The sequence below is a fragment of the Hipposideros armiger genome, unplaced genomic scaffold, assembly GCF_001890085.2.
Source record: "Hipposideros armiger isolate ML-2016 unplaced genomic scaffold, ASM189008v1 scaffold_511, whole genome shotgun sequence".
NCBI lineage: Eukaryota > Metazoa > Chordata > Mammalia > Chiroptera > Hipposideridae > Hipposideros > Hipposideros armiger.
Genome location: NW_017731861.1, coordinates 119,528 through 139,316, shown reverse-complemented (window position 1 = coordinate 139,316; position 19,789 = coordinate 119,528). Strand labels below are relative to the sequence as shown.

Here is a 19,789-nt window from a genome sequence, read left to right as displayed (position 1 = left end):
GAGAAAGGCGTAAAAGAGGCAGTGGTGCATCAAATTCCGCAGCCCACAGCTCCTACTGAAAGGGTGAAAACAAACTTCCTCGTATTTATGGGCACTCCCTTTCCACAGAAGTATTAGCTGAACGCGGGACTTCCCACTTCCCGGGGCTCAGAGAGCCGGAGGAACTCCGCCTCGCTCTGTCACGTGGCCAGCAGCGCTCTTGGTACGTGACTTACCTCGAGCTTGGCCAATCAGTTTCTGCAGGGGCGGGGACGCGAAGGCCGAGGGGCGGGAGCATCAGTTGAGGTCGCGTCTTCTCGCGAGCCTTGCCGCCATAGCTCCTCAGCCGCCCACGACCGGGAGCAAAGGTCTCGCGAGGTTTGGGCGCTGCGGCGGTAGGAGGAGGACAGGGAAGGACGGAGCTGAACCACAGCTGCCTCCCTCGCTCACTCCCTCGCGCGCTCGCCTGACCCCTCCCTCCCTCCCCTCCCCTCCCCAGCCCGGGCCCATTCGTTATTCGGTCTTCTGCCGGGAGGATGTCGGGCTCGTCGCTCCCCAGCGCCCTGGCCCTTTCGCTGTTGCTGGTCTCTGGCTCCCTCCTCCCAGGGCCAGGCGCCGCTCAGAACGGTAAGCGGGGCGCCGGGGGCGGGCCGGCGGGGGCTGAGGGACGCCGGCGGCCGTCCCGGGCCTGAGGCGGTGCCGGAGCAAGGGGAAGAGGGCCGGTGGGAAGTCAGAGGGGCTGCGGACCCGAGGGGAAGAGAGGCCGGTCGGGAGTTGGAGGCGCGGGTGTGAGAACCGGAGGCGCCTGTGCGAGAGGTGGGGGGCGCCCGATGAGAGCTTGAGGTGGATTGCTGCCTTGGAGGTGCCACATCGTGGGGCTCGGCATTCCGAGTCGGGAGGGGACACCCAGGAAGCCGACGTGAGGAGCTGGAGTAGCGGAGGCGGATGAGGAGGGGGCGCAGCTTTTCAACAAGGCGGCAGGAGACCGGCATTCGTGTTTGAGGCGACCGGGAGTGGTGTCGGTAGGATGCCCAAGAGAACGGGGGTCCCGACCTTAGGGGTCGTCTAGGATTCTGCTGGGGCCCCGTAAGACGAATGCCATCCTTAACATATAAGGGAGGAGTTGGGGGGAAGGGAGCCCTGGAGAATGCCCTGCAGAGTACGAGAGCCCTAAGGAGGGGGTGAAGAATCGGGAACTCTTGGATGTGGAGGTGGAGGGAAAGGGGGTGGAAAGCTAAGGTCGTGGGTTGACGGCTGGAGGGGATCTGGAAAGGGAAGCAGCAGGGACTGAACGAGACGGGAGGGGAGAGGGCTGGGTTTGCTGAGGAGGGTGGAGTGTTGGGCGTTCCAGGGTAGTGGTTGGGAGAGCGACAAGGAGTTTCTAAATAAGGAGAGGAAGAAGGAGCAGAGGATGGGGAGAAAGGGTTGAAGCAGAGGTAGGGGGAATATTTATTCGAGAAAGAGGGGTGGGGGTGGGAGAAGACAAACTAAGGGAAGGAAGTAAAATGCAGGAAGCCAGGGGTGTAATGTTGGTTTGCAGTGAAGAGGAGTGATTATTAGGGAAGGGAGGAGCTGAGTTGTGGCAAGCGCTGTGTGATGTTGGTTGGGCCTTTGGGAAGTCAGGGACGCAGAGCTGGGACTGCAGGGGTGGGATTGAGGATGGTGACTCGAGAGAGGGAGGTGGAGGAAGACGTGGGTTTGTAAGATCTAAAAGTTTCAAGACAGGAGAAACATGATCTCTGAAGAACATAAAAGTACCTGAAATGTGTGCAGTGTACAGTGAAAACGTGAAAATTGGGTTTTGAACCGAAGCTCTTAAAAGAAGATGGAGAAATGGTGGGGAATCATGGTGATAGGGGATGTGATCTAGACACAAAAGATTCTGATTGTTGAAGACTTGTGTTACAATTCAGCTGCCGAATTGATCTTGCAGAGGTGAGACTAGACAAGTATTGTGAACCGGTTTCTGCTCTTTAAGAGGTTTAAAAAATACTTTTATAGGAAATAATTTACGAGAGGTCATTACTGGAAAGTTAACTATTTATTATTTTTGCTAATCCTTCAGTGTTTCTTTGTTGTTATGTTAGAACAATTTAAAATGACTCTGTTGAAATAGCTGAAATTTAAATGACTGTAATTAAAAAAAAATCAATGGTAGAGCCATCGGTGTTAAGCATTCTAAGGAAGATCTAGGCTTAAAATGTTGATGATTACAGTGAAAATATATCAATCAAGGATTGAAAAAGCATCAGCGGTTTAAATATGTGTTTGCTGTACCAAATTGTTCCAGTCAAATCTTAGGTATGCTTCATGGCCTTGAAGTCTCACTGCAGGGGTCAGGAAGGAAACTGTCTTCTGTCTCTAGCATTGAGTACGTGAGGTATATTGGGTATTTTTTTTCTGTTTTCCTCCAAAGCATAAGCCACTGTGGAAGACAGGGTAGAGTTAGACTGATTTGTCATACCAGGTTTTAGTCTGTTTAACCATATGCCCTAAAGAAGCCTAGTACAAATTTCAACTATTCGATTTGTGGAAATAGCATGGTTTCATTTGGCTCCATAGGTGCGAGATTCTTGATCTTTACATGTTTAATCTCTGTGCTGGCATAGCATCTTTCAATGATTGATAATATGGTGAAATTTTAGTTTCTTAGCAACTAAAGCAAGGTTTTTGGATTAGCCTTCAGAGACTCATCTGGTTGTTCTCAGTGATATGTGTTCTAAATACATCATAGTGTAACCTTTTCCTTGAAATGAGCTTGAATTCAATCACATGACATGACTGGTGAAGTGAAGCTGAGCTTGTAGTTGACCCACATGAATGTAAATTTAATTCAAGGAAGAAATGGCTGCTATTTGAATTTGAGTTCACATAGGTAAGGATGCTTTTTTATAGTAAGATGTAAGCTTTCAACTGCTAACAGCCCTAACAGCTAATAGTCTGACCTTATGTCATGGAATTTGTACTTTTTTACAGTATTTCAGAAATGGATACCATTCTCTGTATGATATTGAAATGTTAGAAATGTTAGATTATCTATTCAAAATGATGACTTAAAAAAAAAACCCAAAACCTACATGTTTCTGGATTGGGTATGTGGTAGTTTAAATTGAGTGTAGATGGATGTTTTTCAAAAGATCTCTGTTTCATTCTTAAAATGAAGAATTTGGACTAAATGACCCTCAGGGTCTCTTCCACCTGTGACCCGTTAACTATAGCGATGCAAAGCTTTCATTCAGATTTTGTTTCTCATCCAAATATTTAAACTTGTAGGACCACAATTTCAAGTAAAATACTTATTTAAGGTGTTGATTTTTGTATGTATCAAGAAAATGTAGTTCATTTTAAGGAAGAAACTTGTCCTAAAATGATAAGACATTCGAAAGCTTTAGACTAAAATTAAAATTGAATGAGTGTAAACCAAGCAGTATTATGTGGTAATCAAGAGCACAGACTTTGGATCCTGATACACTTGAGTTTGAGTCCCAGTTCTCTGTCACTAAGTGACCTTGAGTAAGGTGCTTAATTCTTCCAATTCTTCCAAGCATCAGTTTTATCATCTGTAAAATGGGGTTTATAATAATGCCAATCCTGTAGAGATGATGTGAGATTAAATGAAATAATGGCCATAAAGCACTTAGATTTGTTCCTGGCATATAGTGAGTCACAGCAGGGAGTAAATTTTTACTATATGTAGCACTTGTTACTATATGTAACGTGTTACTATATGTTACTGTAGTGTAACATATGCTACATTACTATATGTAGCATTATTGTACTATACTGATATGTACTAAATGTTTGCTCATTATAGTGAGTGTTAGCTATTACTATTATCCTTTAAAAGATAGCATTATTAATTATTTTTCTTCATGTATATATTGAACACTTTGTTGTTAATGCTACTCACTGTCATCTTGAATAAAGTTAAATAGGCCATTTGAAGCCCCCCCCCCCAACAGATTTGCATATGTAACTTTTTTTATAAAGTGACCTGCAGCACTGCAATTTAAGATTCTGGTGAGGCAGTTCATATTTCCATTTTACTGTCTGGGAGATTTTATGGCTTTCTTTTTCTTTCAGTGAACTGAATATTTTTTCATAGAATCCCATTGTTGTGAATAAGAGAAATAGAATGTAGTGCCTGGTTCACAGTGGGAGTGTTGGATATGTTAGCTGATGAATAAACGTGGAGTGGAGTGTAAAAATGTAATCATCCTGAAATAGTATAAAGTTGGATAATTAATACAACTTAGTGGGAGAAAAAAGGAGTCTAATGAATTTTATTATTAATGATCTAAATTTTAAGAAACTACTTTGTTTGGCTGATTCTAGGTAGTTGTGAACATTGTGCTTTGTAACAATGCCAGTGTTTTCATTAGATAATTCATGAATCCTTTTTTTTTCTGTCAGGTGCTGTTTGCTTCAGTGGTTTGGCAATTTTCTCTCCCTGAGTACATTTTTAGATGTGTGTTTGCTATTGATTATGCATCTCCTCTTTGGGTGAACTGAAGTGAGCAACAGTAAACAGATGTTATCTATGGCAGCTGTGCACAAATGACATGCCAAATGTCAAGTGACAGATCGTACAAAATTAATCCAAATAAAAATTTAAATGACCAGAAGAAATAGTTTGCCTTGAAATGAAGTATATTTCTTAAGGAGATCATAAGCCTTCAGTCTCTTAGACAACTGACTGAAGTGTCACTACTGACAATAAAGCACCCAGGCATGAGAAATTGGTTAGATGTCTAGGGTGGAGAGACCATGTTACTACATCAGGACCTGTTACTTTTCAAGGTTACTGTAGACAAATTAGAAAGAGATGCAGATGGGTTTTTGTGTTGCTAGACATAATAGAGCTTAACATGTTAATATGCCAAAGTTTGAAACAACAAAAGGAAATAAAAGCTCTTAAATATAAATATGCTTCACAGTCCAAACATTTGCCATGAATTAGGATTAAAGTTCATTACAAGCCTGAGTTTACATGAGTTATACAAATCCTCATGAGAAATTAGACTATTTTGTTTATTTTTCTCATTAATATATTTTTATGTGAAATATTTTCTGTTGAGTGTACCTTTAGATATTAATAAAAAGCAAAGTGTTATTGTATTGTCCTTATTTTCATTTTTTTAATAAAAATAATTATTTAACTGGGTCTGTAAAGATGACCAGATATGACTAGAAAAGTGTTTTGTCAATTTGGACATTGTTTTCCATTTATTTAATTTGAGGTACTTTTTCAAAGTAAGATGTTTCATATGTAAAGTCTGAAACTTTGCTGGATGTGTGTGTGTGTGTGTAAAGGTGTTCTTTACAAGACAGTTGGGAAGGAGATAAGGTGCTAATAGTTATACAAATAAAGTATGTAGAAAAACAATAATGAGCATGTTAAAAATACAGGAGATGTTTAATGAAAGTTTGAATAAAATTATTCAAAGAAATTTCAGAAGAAATGAATTCTGTGAAAAATTTTCTGATGCATTCTATTCAATTTATTGTTTGTAGTGAGAACATAGGATCAGAAGTAGAGAATGAAGTTGTAAGAGACAGAAAGAGAAGAAAGACTACAGTTATAGTAGTACAAGGAGAAAAGCAGGAAGCAATAATGAGTTTTCTTTTGTGGATCACCTGGAAAAATAGAATCTATCAGAAAGAATAAATAGACCAGAGACCTTTAAAATAAATTCACAATTCAAAATTAAAATAATAGTGCAAAATTATCTGTGAACAGTTGGCTTGACTTTTAGTGTACCTATTTAAACAAAACATCATTTTACATGAATTTTTAAAAATAGCATTGATGATATGGAGTTTATGTACCTTAGATAAATGCTTTTTAAAATTTGTGAGTTTTTTTTTTTTTAAAGATTTTTATTGGGGAATTGGGGGATGGGAACAGTGCTGGGGAATTGGGGGAAGGGGAACAGACAAGTTGCTGTCATTTTGCTCTTCAGTCTAGTTGTGGAGGACGTTGCCTCAGTGGCCCAAGTTGGCACCACCATTGCGCTCTTCCCAGGTGAGGCAGATCAGTTGCCGGCTTCTGGACAGCTAGCTGCTCACGCTGGCTGCTGGCGACACGCGGTAGCCCATGGCAACCCACTGCAGCAGGGGTTGCACAGGGATTGCAGCCTACGCCATCACTGGCGACTCATGGCAGCCCATCTCCAAGTTGAGCTGTTGTTCAGCATCTTAGTTGTGGAGGGCAGTGTCACTGGCCCTCATATGTGGGATCCAAACCGGGGCCCTCTGGCGTCCCAAGCCAGCTCTTAACCATGCACCGCTCGGCAGGCCCTAAAATTTGTGAGGTTTTTTTTTGATTTTTTTTTTTCCCCCAGAATTTCCAATTTTAGTTGGTAAGGATTAGCTTTGGGAAAGCAGGCAACCTCTTCAGTAAAATTAGTTGATTTTGTAGGCATAAACTTCTCATTGAATTTAAAGTGAAATACTGTGGTGAAATACTATGTAAAAACATTATTCCAGTGGTATTGATGTCTAAATTTAAAAATTGAATACGGAAGTAAAATGTATCTGTTTTCCAAGAGTTTATTCAATTTGGGAGAGAGAATCAAGATTTGTACCTAATTTCAACTTACGTACTTTGTTATCTAAAATTGAAAGTAGGCCTAATTTTCTTTCCTATTTGCTTTTGTGTATATACAAAATATACATTTATTAATCAAACCTAATTAACTTGAGGTTATTTTTACTTGACTGCTCAGAACTCTGTCTGTTTGGAAATGGTGTTTACTGAATAAAGAATTTCCTAAGTATCTACATTTATTTACAAACAGTAAGTTAGTGGGAGACATAGTTAAGTTCCATAGGCACCTGCTGGTTTTTTGTTTTCGTTGTGTTTCAAATTAAAACAAAACAAAAGAACCCAGCCATAACTTCATTAAAGCAGACTGGTCAGCCTGGATGGAAACATCTTTTGTTAATTTTCTTGTACTAAAAAGTACTGAATGGTGGTATACTTTTGCATTTCTGAAAATAATTATGGAATGTTTTAAGACTAGCCATCTTTCCAAATAATCTTAATTACTGGAACCTTACAGTATGCTTTATGGTATTTTCCAGTAGTATATCAATTGGGATATGCTTTGCTTTACTTTGTTTTATCTTTGTTTATTTCATTGTTATACCCAATATTGTTTCAAATTGACTAGACTGAACTATAAATGAGATGATGTGAAATCACTCTGAAAATGTCAGAGTTCTGTATATTATGTAAGGTCCTATTATTAGAAAACATTAAGTTCCAAATTGTACCAATAGTTTTAATCACATCCAAATGTATACTCACACTCTAAAAGTGATTAAATATAAAATACAAGACAAAATGTCAAGCCCTTGTTTGATTGAATAACGGTAAAATGTTCCATATGCAGTAAGATACACTAAAAATAAAAAATAAAGGTAAGAGTGTGCTTGCATATATAAATTATTATGCTATTGATTCTTTTCTTTCTGATAGTATTTGAAAACCACTGGACTAGATGATATCTAAATTCCAATTGAATGTGTAACTTCCAATTCTAAAGTTACACAACTCTATTGACCTTACATCTTAGGTGCTGCCTCTAATGGGTAAAAGGCCTAGGGAGAGAATACTTTGTTTTAATAAGTTTTTAGAAAATTTTTGGAAATAGGGAAAATTGACTTTGAGGCTTGCACTGTTTATAAATCCAACAGCCTGTAAACCTACTTCAGACAACACTTACAGTTCTTGTTTCAAGGAAGGCAGAATGGTGTCTGTTATATAGCTCTCATATTAACCTTGCTGGGAATATTGCCAGAGTGAATTAAACAATTAAGAAGTGAAAATCGGGTCGGGCGAGTGGCGCGATGGTTAAGAACTGGCTTGGGACGCCAGAGGGCCCTGGTTCAGATCCCACATATGAGGGCCAGTGACACTGCCCTCTACAGCTAGGATGCTGAACGACAGCTCGACCTGGAGCTGGGCTGCCTTGAGTCGCTGACAACGGTGTAGGCTGCAGCCCCTGTGGCAGTGGGTTGCCATGAGCTACCCTGTGTAGCCAGCAGCCAGCGTGAGCGGCCAGCAGCCAGCGTGAGCGGCCAGCAGCCGCCGTGAGCGGCCATCCAGAAACCGGCGCCTGATCTGCCTCGCCCGGGAAGAGCGCAGTGATAGTGCCAACTTGGTCTAGTGAGGCAACGTCCTCCACAGCTAGACTGGGGAACAGGGGGACAGCAACTTTACTGTTCCCCTTCCCCCAATTCCCCAGCGCTGTTCCCATTCCCCCGAATTCCCCAATAAAAAAAAAAAAAACCTTAAAAAAAAAAGTGAAAATCACTGCCAGGTAGGTAAATATTTTGTGTTCTCTCTGTTGGTTGCAAAGTAGTTGACTATTGAAGAGGTAGTGAAGAGACAGTAAAGTACACTTAACTAATTGTATTTTCATGTTATCTTTTGAGGAGGTTTGTTTTCTGTTTATGACTTAGTATCTTCTGTCCCTTATGTATTTTTTAAAGACTTCTAAACCTGTCCATTATAGCTGAATAAGGCACCCCAATTGTTAACCTTGAATTAAATATGAGGAAGTTCCTAGGTTGATATTCCTTACAAATGATGTGTCAGTCTCAATTTATATATTTATTCATTATACTTATTTGTATCTTAACAGTAGGTCCGTTTCCTTGCTTATTTTTCTTTCACAGTTTGGTTAGAATTTCAAACATATGAAGAAGACCGGTTAATGTAATAAACTGCTATATAATTATCTGTTGGGTTCTCAGAAAAGTCATACGTATTTTTTTCTATGTTTTTCATTGCAAAAATGCGTCATGACTTTTCCGACAACCCAATAGCTATCAGCCACATCCTTGCTGCTTATTAGTTTAAAAATAACCTGAAAAGTTAACATTACAAACTAAAATTTTCTAGGTGCTAAAATATATTAGTAGAGATTAGCTAATATTAGTAAAACAAATAATTTGGTTCTGATGTAATCATGTTGAAATGACTTTAAAAATATAAAAGGTGTTTAGAAAAAGGCTTTCAAACTTTTGTTGTGACCCAGATAGAGAAATAGATTTTATTTGTGATTAAGTACATGCAGAAATATGTAATGTTTTGTGAAACAATACAATACCTACCCTTACTCTGTAGCGTATTTTAAGAAAATTGTTGTGACCTTCTTAATTGATTTCATAATTGGCCATGAGATTCATGTTTGAAAACCAGCATTTTCAGGTATTGAGTAGTTTTGTTTTTTGTTTGTTTTGCTTTATTTTTTTATATGCCATGTAGTCTGGAGCAATCTGATGATTTTTGTAAACACAGAAAGGATTTATCAGTAATATCACCATGTACTGTTAGTAGCCATTATTAGTTAAGAAAATATAGAGCATTATTGAATTAATGCAATCACCATTCGTTATAATATTGAATTTTAAAATTCTATTTGAACTTAAGGAAAAGGGGAAGCTACAGTAATTTGAATATCATAATGCACAATTCATCCAGTATGTTTTGCTGTCCTTTCTTTTACATTAGCCTACGTTCCTTATTCTCTAGCCCTCTGCCTATGAGGTATTGGTTGAGTATGGGGGCTGGGAGCACTACTGTTTAGTCTGAGCTGAGTATTTACTCTGATGCTGTTGTTGTCTGAGGCACATTTCTGGCAAGTACAGGATTACTTGAACAGTGGCCAAGGGAAGGGGAGGGCAAGTAGAGCCATCACTGAAGAATCCTTTCATGTTTAAGATCCTAGAGAAGATCATTTTCAAATTTTTAGTCATTACTTCTTGGAGGGAAAAAAAGGCAACAAGATCTCCTGTGTTGGCAACTATCTGTGCAATACTTTTTAATTCATAGATTGAAGATATATGCTAAATTTAATTTAGGATTTTTTATTTTTTATTTTTCTTAAAGATTTTTATTGGGGAATTGGGGGAAGGGGAACAGACAAGTTGCTGTCCTTTTGTTCTTCAGTCTAGTTGTGGAGGACGTTGCTTCACTGGCCCAAGTTGGCACCATCATTGCACTTGTCCCAGGCGAGGCAGATCAGTCGCCGGCTTCTGGACGGCCGCTCACTGCAGCTGCTGGCTGCTCACGCTGGCTGCTGGCTACACACGGTAGCCCATGGCAACCCACTGCCACAGGGGCTGCAGCCTACGCCGTCGTTGGCGACTCACGGCAGCCCAGCTCCAGGTTGAGCTGTTGTTCAGCATCTTAGCTGTAGAGGGCAGTGTCACTGGCCCTCATATGTGGGATCCGAACCGGGGCCCTCTGGCATCCCAAGCCAGCTCTTAACCAACGCGCCACTCGGCCGGCCCTAATTTAGGATTTTTTGATTGAGGAAACATGTTCAATTTAACTTAATAAGTTTTTGATTATACAAGTTTAGCAGATTGGAGACCATTGTGGAGCAACTGGAAAACAATAGCATAGCAGCTCCAGCATTGAAATTGCATTTGTTAATGCTGAATCTCAAATCATTCCCCAAGGAGGATGAAATAAATGGCCTTAATGCACACCAGGAAACTGCTACCTGGAAAAGAGCAACTATAAAGAGGTTTCAAATAACTTGCAGTGAACTGTCATTGAATTACCCATCGGCAAATAACAGTGATCACATTTCAAAATTATGGTACTATTAACAGTGTAATTGTTTTCTTCCTAGGATTGAACTCCAAATAATTACGAACACTTTCCAACCACATTTAGGAGGAGACGCAGATAATTCTACATTGATGGTAGCATAAGACTTAGAAGAAAAGCCTAAGGAGCTAAATTTAGGAAAAGGGAGCACTAAGGGGATGTGATTATCTATTAATACCTTCACAGTATCAGTGTAAATGAAGTAAGGGAATTAGGTAGTCTCCAAAGATGGATGGCCTGTATCAAAGAGCAGTGGCCTAGAGCACAGGGAAGAAAAGCATAGGTTCAGTATTAAGAAGGTGATTTTAATGAAACTAGCAGCGGAAGAGAGTTTTTTGCACTCACTCTTTGTCAGAGCCATTGTAAGTAGGGCAGAGAGCTGGTTGAAGGGAATCTCATAAATCAAAGGGGAAACTCTCTTCCTTATATCTAGTACAGTGGTCCTCCCTTTTCTGCAGGGTGTATGTTCCAAGTTCCCCAGTGGATTCCTGAAACTGCGTATAGTACTGAACACTATATGTACTGTGTTTTTCCTATACATACATACCTATGACGAAGTCTAATTTATAAATTAGGCAATTGCATGAATAGAAGATTTGTTCTTACTGTAGATCTTAGCAACCTCGGCATATGATTATGTTCTTAAGTTGTAAACTTTCACCTTTTCACTTAAAGGAAGCACTTTAAGGCTTCTCTTTGGCCTATTCGAATTGCCAGCACCACTACTCTTGCACTTCAGGGGCATTATTATGTAAAACAAGGGTTTCTTGAACACAAGCACTGCGATACCAGAACAGTCCATCTGATAACCTAGACGGCTAAGTGACTAACTGATGGGTTGCATGGACAGCGTGGATATGCTGGACAAAGGGATGATTCACGTCCTGGGAAAGATGGAGCCGGATGGTGCGAGGTTTCATCACACTACGCAGAAGAGTGTGCAATTTAAAACTTAATGAATTGTTTATTTCTGGAATTTTCCATTTAATATTTTCAGACTACTGTTGACCATGGGTAACTGAAACGATGTAAAGTGAAACCGTGGATAAGGGGGGTACTGCTCTACTTGTTTAGAATGCTCAATAGGAGAAAAAAACCTTTATGGAAATGAATATGAAATGAAATGGGCTTTCCAGAAGTTTTGAAGGGTCAGAAATTAGTTTGTTTCTAACTTTGAAGTTCTATGATTATCAATTCAAGAAAAAGGTAGATTAACTTTGAAATTCATTAAAATGAATTTTAATTTTGCCTGTAATACTTAAAACAGGATTCTGTTTATTATAACCTTCATAAGCAACTTTTTTGTTTCATTACCCCAAACCTACACTGTGAGTTATTTCCACTCCGTGTTTGTTTAACACACAGGTGCATAAGCTTCATAAAAGTTCATTCATTAGACTGGATAGAACCTACTAAAAGCTTAACTTTTGGCTCTTAGAAATTAGGCTTTTTCTTTTATATGGTCAATGTCAGGTACTATTAAGAAAGGCCTTATTATCAGGAAAAGAACACTTCCAGACTCCCAAGACTTCATCATTCTAAATCCTGCCCTGCTAGAAGCCCCAGCTTGTTCTTTATGAGTGGGAGCTGGTGCTGTAGTATTATACTTGAGTAGAGATGGGAGCTCATTTTAATTAGTTCAGAAACTGTGGGGTTGCCAGATAAAATGCAGGACACCCAGTTATGTTTGAATTTCAGATAAACAACAAAGAATTTTTATTTGCTAAAATAGGCAACCCTAGAATGTTTTTTTTTTAAGATTTTTATTGAGGAGTTGGGGGAAGGGGAACAGACAAGTTGCTGTCCTTTTGCTCTTCAGTCGAGTTGTGGAGGACGTTGCTTCACTGGCCCAAGTTGGCACCATCATTGTGCTCTTCCCGGGCGAGGCAGATCAGTCGCCGGCTTCTGGACGGCCGCTCATGGCGGCTACTGGCCGCTCACACTGGCTGCTGGCTACACACGGTAGCCCATGGCAACCCACTGCAGCAGGGGTTGCAGCCTACGCTGTCGCCGGTGACTCACGGCAGCCCAGCTCCAGGTTGAGCTGTTGTTCAGCATCTTAGCTGTGGAAGGCAGTGTCACTGGCCCTTATATGTGGGATTTGAACCAGGACCCTCTGGCATCCCAAGCCAGCTCTTAACCAATGCGCCACTCGGCCGGCCCCCTAGACTGTCTTTTTTGCTATTTTGGCTGCCCATTTAGAACTTAAACGGCAGAGAGTCTTGTAATTTGGTGAGTTTTTGTGTATTAAAATAAATCTTTTAAAAGTAGATTTAATATGAGCAAAGTACTGTTCCACTGTAAATTTTGTATGAGAAAATATAGTTTAGAATAGTTATTGTTTTATTCTGGCTGCATCACCTTTCTATATGTTTTCTTCAGTTGTGCAGTTATATTTGACAGTGTTTTTCATTCTCTAAAAATTAAAGTTGTTTTCAGAAAGGATGTGAGCAGAGGGCCTTAGGCTGTTGTTTTTTGGCTTGTTTAGCAATTGCCCTTTTCTCTCCTTAACTAAAATATTTTTAAATTTAGGGCACTGTTGCTTGAGAGTATATGATAAAGATGTTTCTGAGGCTGTTGGTTCAAAGAATGTCCTTTTTCAGATTTTTGCTTGGGGGCTTGCATTCTGGGCTTTGAAGAAGAGAAAGTGTGAATGTAGATGTGACTGACCACACCTTTTCCTCCTTGTGGGTTCAGAATAATTTTCATTTGCTGAATTATAATCACCTGATTTAGAGAGTCAGCGAAATGGATGTTAGCTCTGCAGACTAGGTATGTGATTTCCTTACAGTTAAATTTCAATACTAAGAAAAACCATGGTTCCATGAGCTTTTTTTTTAAGATTTTTTATTGTGGAATTGGGGGGATGGGAACAGTGCTGGGGAATTGGGGGAAGGGGAACAGACAAGTTGCTGTCATTTTGTTCTTCAGTCTAGTTGTGGAGGACGTTGTTTCACTGGCCCAAGTTGGCACCATCATTGCGCTCTTCCCGGGCGAGGCAGATCAGTCACCGGCTTCTGGACGGCTGCTCACCGTGGCTTGAGGGCCACTCACCCTGGCTGCTGGCTACACACAGTAGCCCATGGCAACCCACTGCCACAGGGGCTGCAGCCTAAGCCGTCGCCGGCGACTCATGGCAGCCCAGCTCCAGGTTGAGCTGTTGTTCAGTATCTTAGCTGTAGAGGGCAGTGTCACTGGCCCTCATATGTGGGATCCGAACCGGGGCCCTCTGGCGTCCCAAGCCAGTTCTTAACCATCGCACCACTCAGCCGGCCCCCATGAGCTTTTATTATAAAGCCTTTTAACCAGGGACATGTCACTGTTTATCAGTTAATTCAGTATAATAGATATACCTTCCATCCTTTTGGTGTGAGTTGGGGTGAGATGGTTGTAAGAATAACAAGAATTGAATAATGTAATAGGTTCCAGGGTGAATGGTAATTAGTAACATAAAGCATAATCAAAACTGTACATATTTATTTGAAATATATTCAAGGCATTTTTAAGAAATGTTTAAAATAACTCATAGTTTTTATGAAACTAGAAAATTAGTATAGTTTACGTTTGATGCCTAAACTCAATGGGTGAGAATTTTACAGGATAAGTAAGTTGGTATACTCTGTCACCATTGTAAGTGTAAAATGTAAGTAGAAAGCTATGTTGAAAAGATCATTTTGTGGGACAATGTAGTTGAGTAGAAAACACTGGATTTGGCAGTAGTTCAAGTCATATTTCCATGTTAGTTTCTATGGTTTCTATTTTTAAAATTAGTATAACACTTAATCCATAAGGATTTTATATAAGTAAATGGTAATGTATGGAAAAGTACTTTTTAAACTGCTGTATAGTGAAGTGGCATATATGTATAGCTTTGAGTTGTAGGGCCTGATACTTACAAATTGTTTACCTTTAATAGGTTAACTGCAACTCTGGTAGTTCATAGGAAAGTAAAGAGGAAAATAAAGTACAAAGAGAGGGACCAGATTATTTCAAAGTTGGTTTAACATAAAATACGCATTTTAGGTGGTTGTTAGCAGATTAGCCTTTTCATGGAATTACCACTTCTACTAGGGAAGGTCAATATTGACTTTCTGTCATCTTTGAAGTGTGCCTCTCAGTACTGCTTTTACAGAGACTCCCTCCCCCAGGAGGTGACAGAAAGTAAAGCCTTGTATGCTCTGCTTATAACACGTTTTTGTAATTCCCTTTAACTATCCTGAAGTGACATTCACAACACGTTAAGAGAGAAAATATATATATAATGCCCTAAATGTAATGTAAAGGAGGAAATAACTTAGAATAAAATACTTAGTTCAGTTTGTAAATGCTGAGGCATGGCTACTGAGAAGACAATGAAGCAGCCAGCTGTTTATATCCCTATGTAGAAAAACCAAGAATGTGACAGCTGCAGATGAAGACTGATACAGTTTAGCTATAATGGTGACTCAAATACTACAGGTGGCATTGGTGTGGATAATGTAATTTCCTGAAATGGTGAACAACTCTTGGTAAAGTTCCAGATGAAACTCACTTACAGTCTTTCCTCACTTTTCCACAGTAATTGCATTCCTGGAAAATGGAGTGATAATTAAAACCATGCCAGACAGAATATGTTGTGGTATATTTAAAACTCAGTTAGGTTCTAGGCTCAGGACGTTTTCATCTTGAACGTCATTTGAAAGTTGCATAGGAAGAGGGACAATTCTTGGTTGTCCAGGACTTTTCCTCCTCTGTCGGGTATTGAGGATCCCTGGTCCCAGCCCACTAACAGTGGTAGTGCCATCACAGTCATGTCAGCCCAAATACACACATTTCCAAAATGCTTCGTAGAAGGCAGAGCAGCCCCTGCTGAGGATATTTGCATTTTGTCCCTGCACTTGTAAGTATCCTCTGATCCAGGGTTACAGCACCTACTGTGTTTCCCCCAAATAAGACCAGGTTTTATATTAATTTTTGCTCCAACAATCTACCTTTATTCATTTATTCATGTACAAAAATCTACATTTATTCAAACAGTCATGTCTGATTGATGATCTTAACTGGGGCATATGTTTGGTGTAGGGCTTATATTACGAGCATCCTGAAAAATTATGCTAGGGCTTATTTTCCAGTTAGGTCTTATTTTAAGGGAAACACGGTAGTCCCCAGACAACCACTGGTTAGCGCTACCCCTCTTCTAGGAATGGAAAGGCAAGGAACTCAGCTGTTTGTTTTTTTCCCTTCCTTTTGTTAACATGCATTAAAACAGGGATTGCAAACTCATTTACCACAGGACTGAGGCAAGTACCGTTGGCTACACTGGAGAGTACAATACATAGTTTGAAAACACTGAAAGTTGGACTTCTAAAAATACTGTGCTGGTTAAATAAAACTGTCAAAAGGACCCCGTTTTGCATCCTCTTCACCAGAGGATTATATTATGAATTTTGAAGCCCGAGAGATTGGAGTCCTGATTTTTGGCAATTCTCTTAATCTGATTCCTCATTTGTGCCTCACAGGATGGTGGTTGGAATGAGATTGCATGCATACATCACCTAGCATGGTCCCTGACACTAGAAAGATGCTTGCTAAGATTTTCTGTCTTCCACTAATATCCTTTCAGTCATCTTGGTTTATTTTTAACCTGTTTGAAAGTTAACGATGTGTTTTACAGTGAAATGTTTAAGAAATTTGAAATCTCTAATATGGGGGACATTAGTACTTTCTTACTTTTAACAGAAGCAAAGAAGTAAATTTTTTTTTTTTGATTCACACACAACCTACCTACCATTTAAGCTATTTGGTAGTTTTATATATATATATATATATATATATATATATATATATATATATATATGTATGTATATATATATGTGTGTGTATATAGTTATAGTTATAATATAACACTAAACTTGCTGATTCCAAACTATTTCAGTATATCAACCTTTTTAGTCTTAGTCTTTCCGGTTAGCTCTCAGCCTTAGCATAGCAATGACCATGATTTAGCGTGGTAGTTATTTTTGAAGTGATGTGGAAGCAGGTAATTTTGCTAGTACTGCAGTACTTTATTGCACCTTCAAAATTAGATTATTCCATAAAAAGACATAGTTGTTATTTGAGTTAGAAATTTAGCAACATGAGTTTTACTAGGAAATTCTAGTGTATGATTTTTTTCCAACTCTTAGTGGATGTTTTGAAAGCTCCACCTTTTCTTGGTTCTTATAACATGCTTTAGAGGCATATACATCTTTCTGTACATTTTGTTTTCATACTTTAGCCGCAGAAAGTTTAAAAAATTTTTTCCTGTTCTTCAGTAATTAATATAATGATCTAAATAGTTAAAGCAATGCAGGAAACATGCTGTAGTCCTTTATTCCTGTCCTCATAGTTCTGTTATTTATCTTTGTTTTCCTTTACAATATGAATTTGAGTCCTTTTTCAGAGCTCCATGTTTTAGTTATATGTGCATATTATTTTTTATAAAGTCCTTTTTTTGTCTATTTTTTCCTATCTTAGTTTCTTCTTACCCATGCCTGCTTGGTCTTGTTCCTCCTTCTGGTATCTTCTGTTGTTTTTAAGTAAAAATTTGGCACCTTTACATTTTTTGAATCCTTTTGAGGCAGAGGGGTGGCAACTTTTATTATATTGTAAAATACAAAGTTCAGTTTAGTTGCCTGGTTTTCGAGCTGGAGTGTTTGCATATTGTGACTTTTGGGTATTTTTGCTTTTCCTAGAAGCTGTTTAATGGTTTTCTTTATATAGTGGAGGTTTTTATAACATGTTTTGTAAATTTTTTAATCATAAGAGGGTCATAATGTCCATATTTCAGAAACAAATCAGCTATTCTTCGAGGCCTAGTTACAAAGGAAATTAATTTCTGATGGAACTGAGGACATCAAGGCAGAAAGAACTCCAGGCAGGCGGCTGGCAATGAATATTGGTTGAACTATGAGGTACTTGCTATAGGTTGGTAAATTTTAGTGCTTCCCTGTGAGGCTACCACTTACTGTGGTGTGCACATGAAACGTTCTGAAATGTCTGCCTACAGAGCATTAGATATATTTTTTGCTACGTAGTGACAGGTAATATTAAAATTCAGTTATGGGGTGGGGGTGGTGCTAGGGGTAATCAGAATTTATAGCTGTGGGATGGAAGGGCAAATTTTGATGTGCATTAAAGAAAAAAGAGAACCGCACTAGAGTATATAAACTAGCAGTTCTTCCTGTAGGAACAACATTAAGCTATAGTGACAACTGCTCATAAATTATCAGTAGGATTAGCCTGCCCACATTTGTGTTTCAGTAGCAGGTATGTATGGTTTAGCAGCTTTTAAAAGTGAGAATGGGAAAAAATTTGAGTGGAATGGGTTTTTAGTAGCGTCTTAGAGTGTCACCTTACCATTCTGCAACACTATTCGTTTGTCATTGAAAGAGCTCTAGAGTTCTATCAAGTCTTAAACTCTCAAAATACACCAATGGAAAAACTTGACAGGCCCAGTAGTAACAGGTGATCCTGAGGTAGTAACCAGATACATAAACTTGCCAGCCATCTTTGCCTAGAATTTAATGAAGCTTTCATCAGGCCGAATTTTCAAAGAATAGATACATGTAACTACAGGAGGGAGGGAATATTAGCAGACGGAGAGGATGAACGAATCTTCCTGTTTTGGAGAGCGGTTAACCAACGTTTTGACAGGGAATTATTTCATTTAAGTTTTTGAAAAGGGAAAAGTTACTGGATTTTTAAAAATTATGAAAACACTTTCTTGCATGATAATTTCAAATAATACCCAGGTGTTTAAAGTAAAATACTAAAGTTCCTTCTTTTACCCCTCGATGCCCACTCCCCAGGAATAAGCACTGTTAGTAGCTTGTTGTGTATCCTTTCAAAGCTTGTTCTGTATGTAGACATATCATTTACAGACTGTAATGCTTTAGTGGTATTAATTATGTTATAGTTCATTTTGGTATTGGTAGCCTTCCTATTTTGAATATAGTAATTGGAGTGACAGATATTTTCATTTCTATAAGCTTATGGAGCCTCTAGAATATACCTGTTGTTGCTGATTGTCACTGAAGGGAATTATGTTGATGATGACTGAATTCTTGATGTAGAAATTGGCCCACTGAGAGGGCTTTTCTCATTTCAAACAGAAAAGCTTCATTAAATGTTAGAGAGCAATGTATTACTGTGCTTTTATCTTCAGGTGTATTTTTTGGTGGAGGTCTTGAATGTTCACACATGTAATAGCTTGGCTATGTGGATAATTCCTGGGACAACTGCTGATTTTTAGTGAAAGCATTCTGGATACAATTTTCTGCCCCTTTTCAAGAGAAGCAGTAATATTTTGCTGGTGTTTGGGATGCTAGGTAAGTAATATAACCCAATCCTCCACCTCATTGTGGAGTAATGAGATGATGAAGATCTGAAACAGATGATGAGAATGTAAATAAGTAATAGTTATGAAAGGAGACGGTAATAGATTTGGATTATTGACCGAATTTGGGGATTTCCTGAAGAATCGGAGGGAACAGATTTTAGTGGATAGAACATTAGTGAACAGGATTCAATAATGGTCCTGCAACTAAATTACAGCTTCTTTAGATCATAGTATATCTGTTAGATTGGGGCAAGATTTAGACTTAGGAGTTTTCAACCTTTAGCAGCAGAAATTTTTTTTTAAATTTAAAAAATAAGTGGAATTTCAACTTATTAATTAGATAAAAGTAGGGCTGTTTGGGGGAGAGTGAGTCCCCTCATTGTTCCAAAGAATCCTTAGGGTCTGAGGAGCAGGGTTTTTAAATTGATAAAATGGGTGACCCCTTTGTAGACCTGGTTTTTGCCCAAGGATATTTCTTACCTTTGGTTCACAGTCCGCTTGGTCAGTCTTGATATCTGCATGGAAGAGTTCTTATATATACTTTGCAAAGTTGATGATTAAAGTGTTTACATTAATACATGTATCCATGTTTGAAATAAGACCAAAGGAAAAGATGATCTCTTTAAGGAAAAATCTATAAAATAGCACAAAGATAATCACCCTGTGCAAAATGGACTTGGTAAAATAATTTTTTTTTTTAAGATTTTTATTGGGGTATTGGGGGGAAGGGAACAGTGCTGGGGAACTGGGGGAAGAGGAACAGATAAGTTGCTGTTGTTTTGTTCTTCAGTCTAGTTGTGGAGGACATTGCTTCACTGGCC

General features: G+C 39.1%; 1 protein-coding gene across 5 annotated transcripts in view; it reads left to right on the top strand.

Moving 5' to 3' along the window:
* The first annotated feature begins 331 nt into the window (after nucleotides 1–331).
* Nucleotides 332–19,789, top strand: part of NPTN (neuroplastin) — a 70,661-nt gene continuing 51,203 nt past the window's right edge. For 3 of the 5 annotated variants that reach the window (XM_019667940.1, XM_019667938.1, XM_019667937.1), the window contains exon 1: nucleotides 332–606. In XM_019667940.1, coding sequence (XP_019523485.1) covers nucleotides 516–606 — 91 coding nt within the window. In that variant the 5' untranslated portion in view covers nucleotides 332–515. Of the gene's footprint in view, nucleotides 607–18,935; nucleotides 18,958–19,789 lie in introns of those variants that run through there. The other 2 variants (XM_019667941.1, XM_019667939.1) reach the window with 2 other exon arrangements.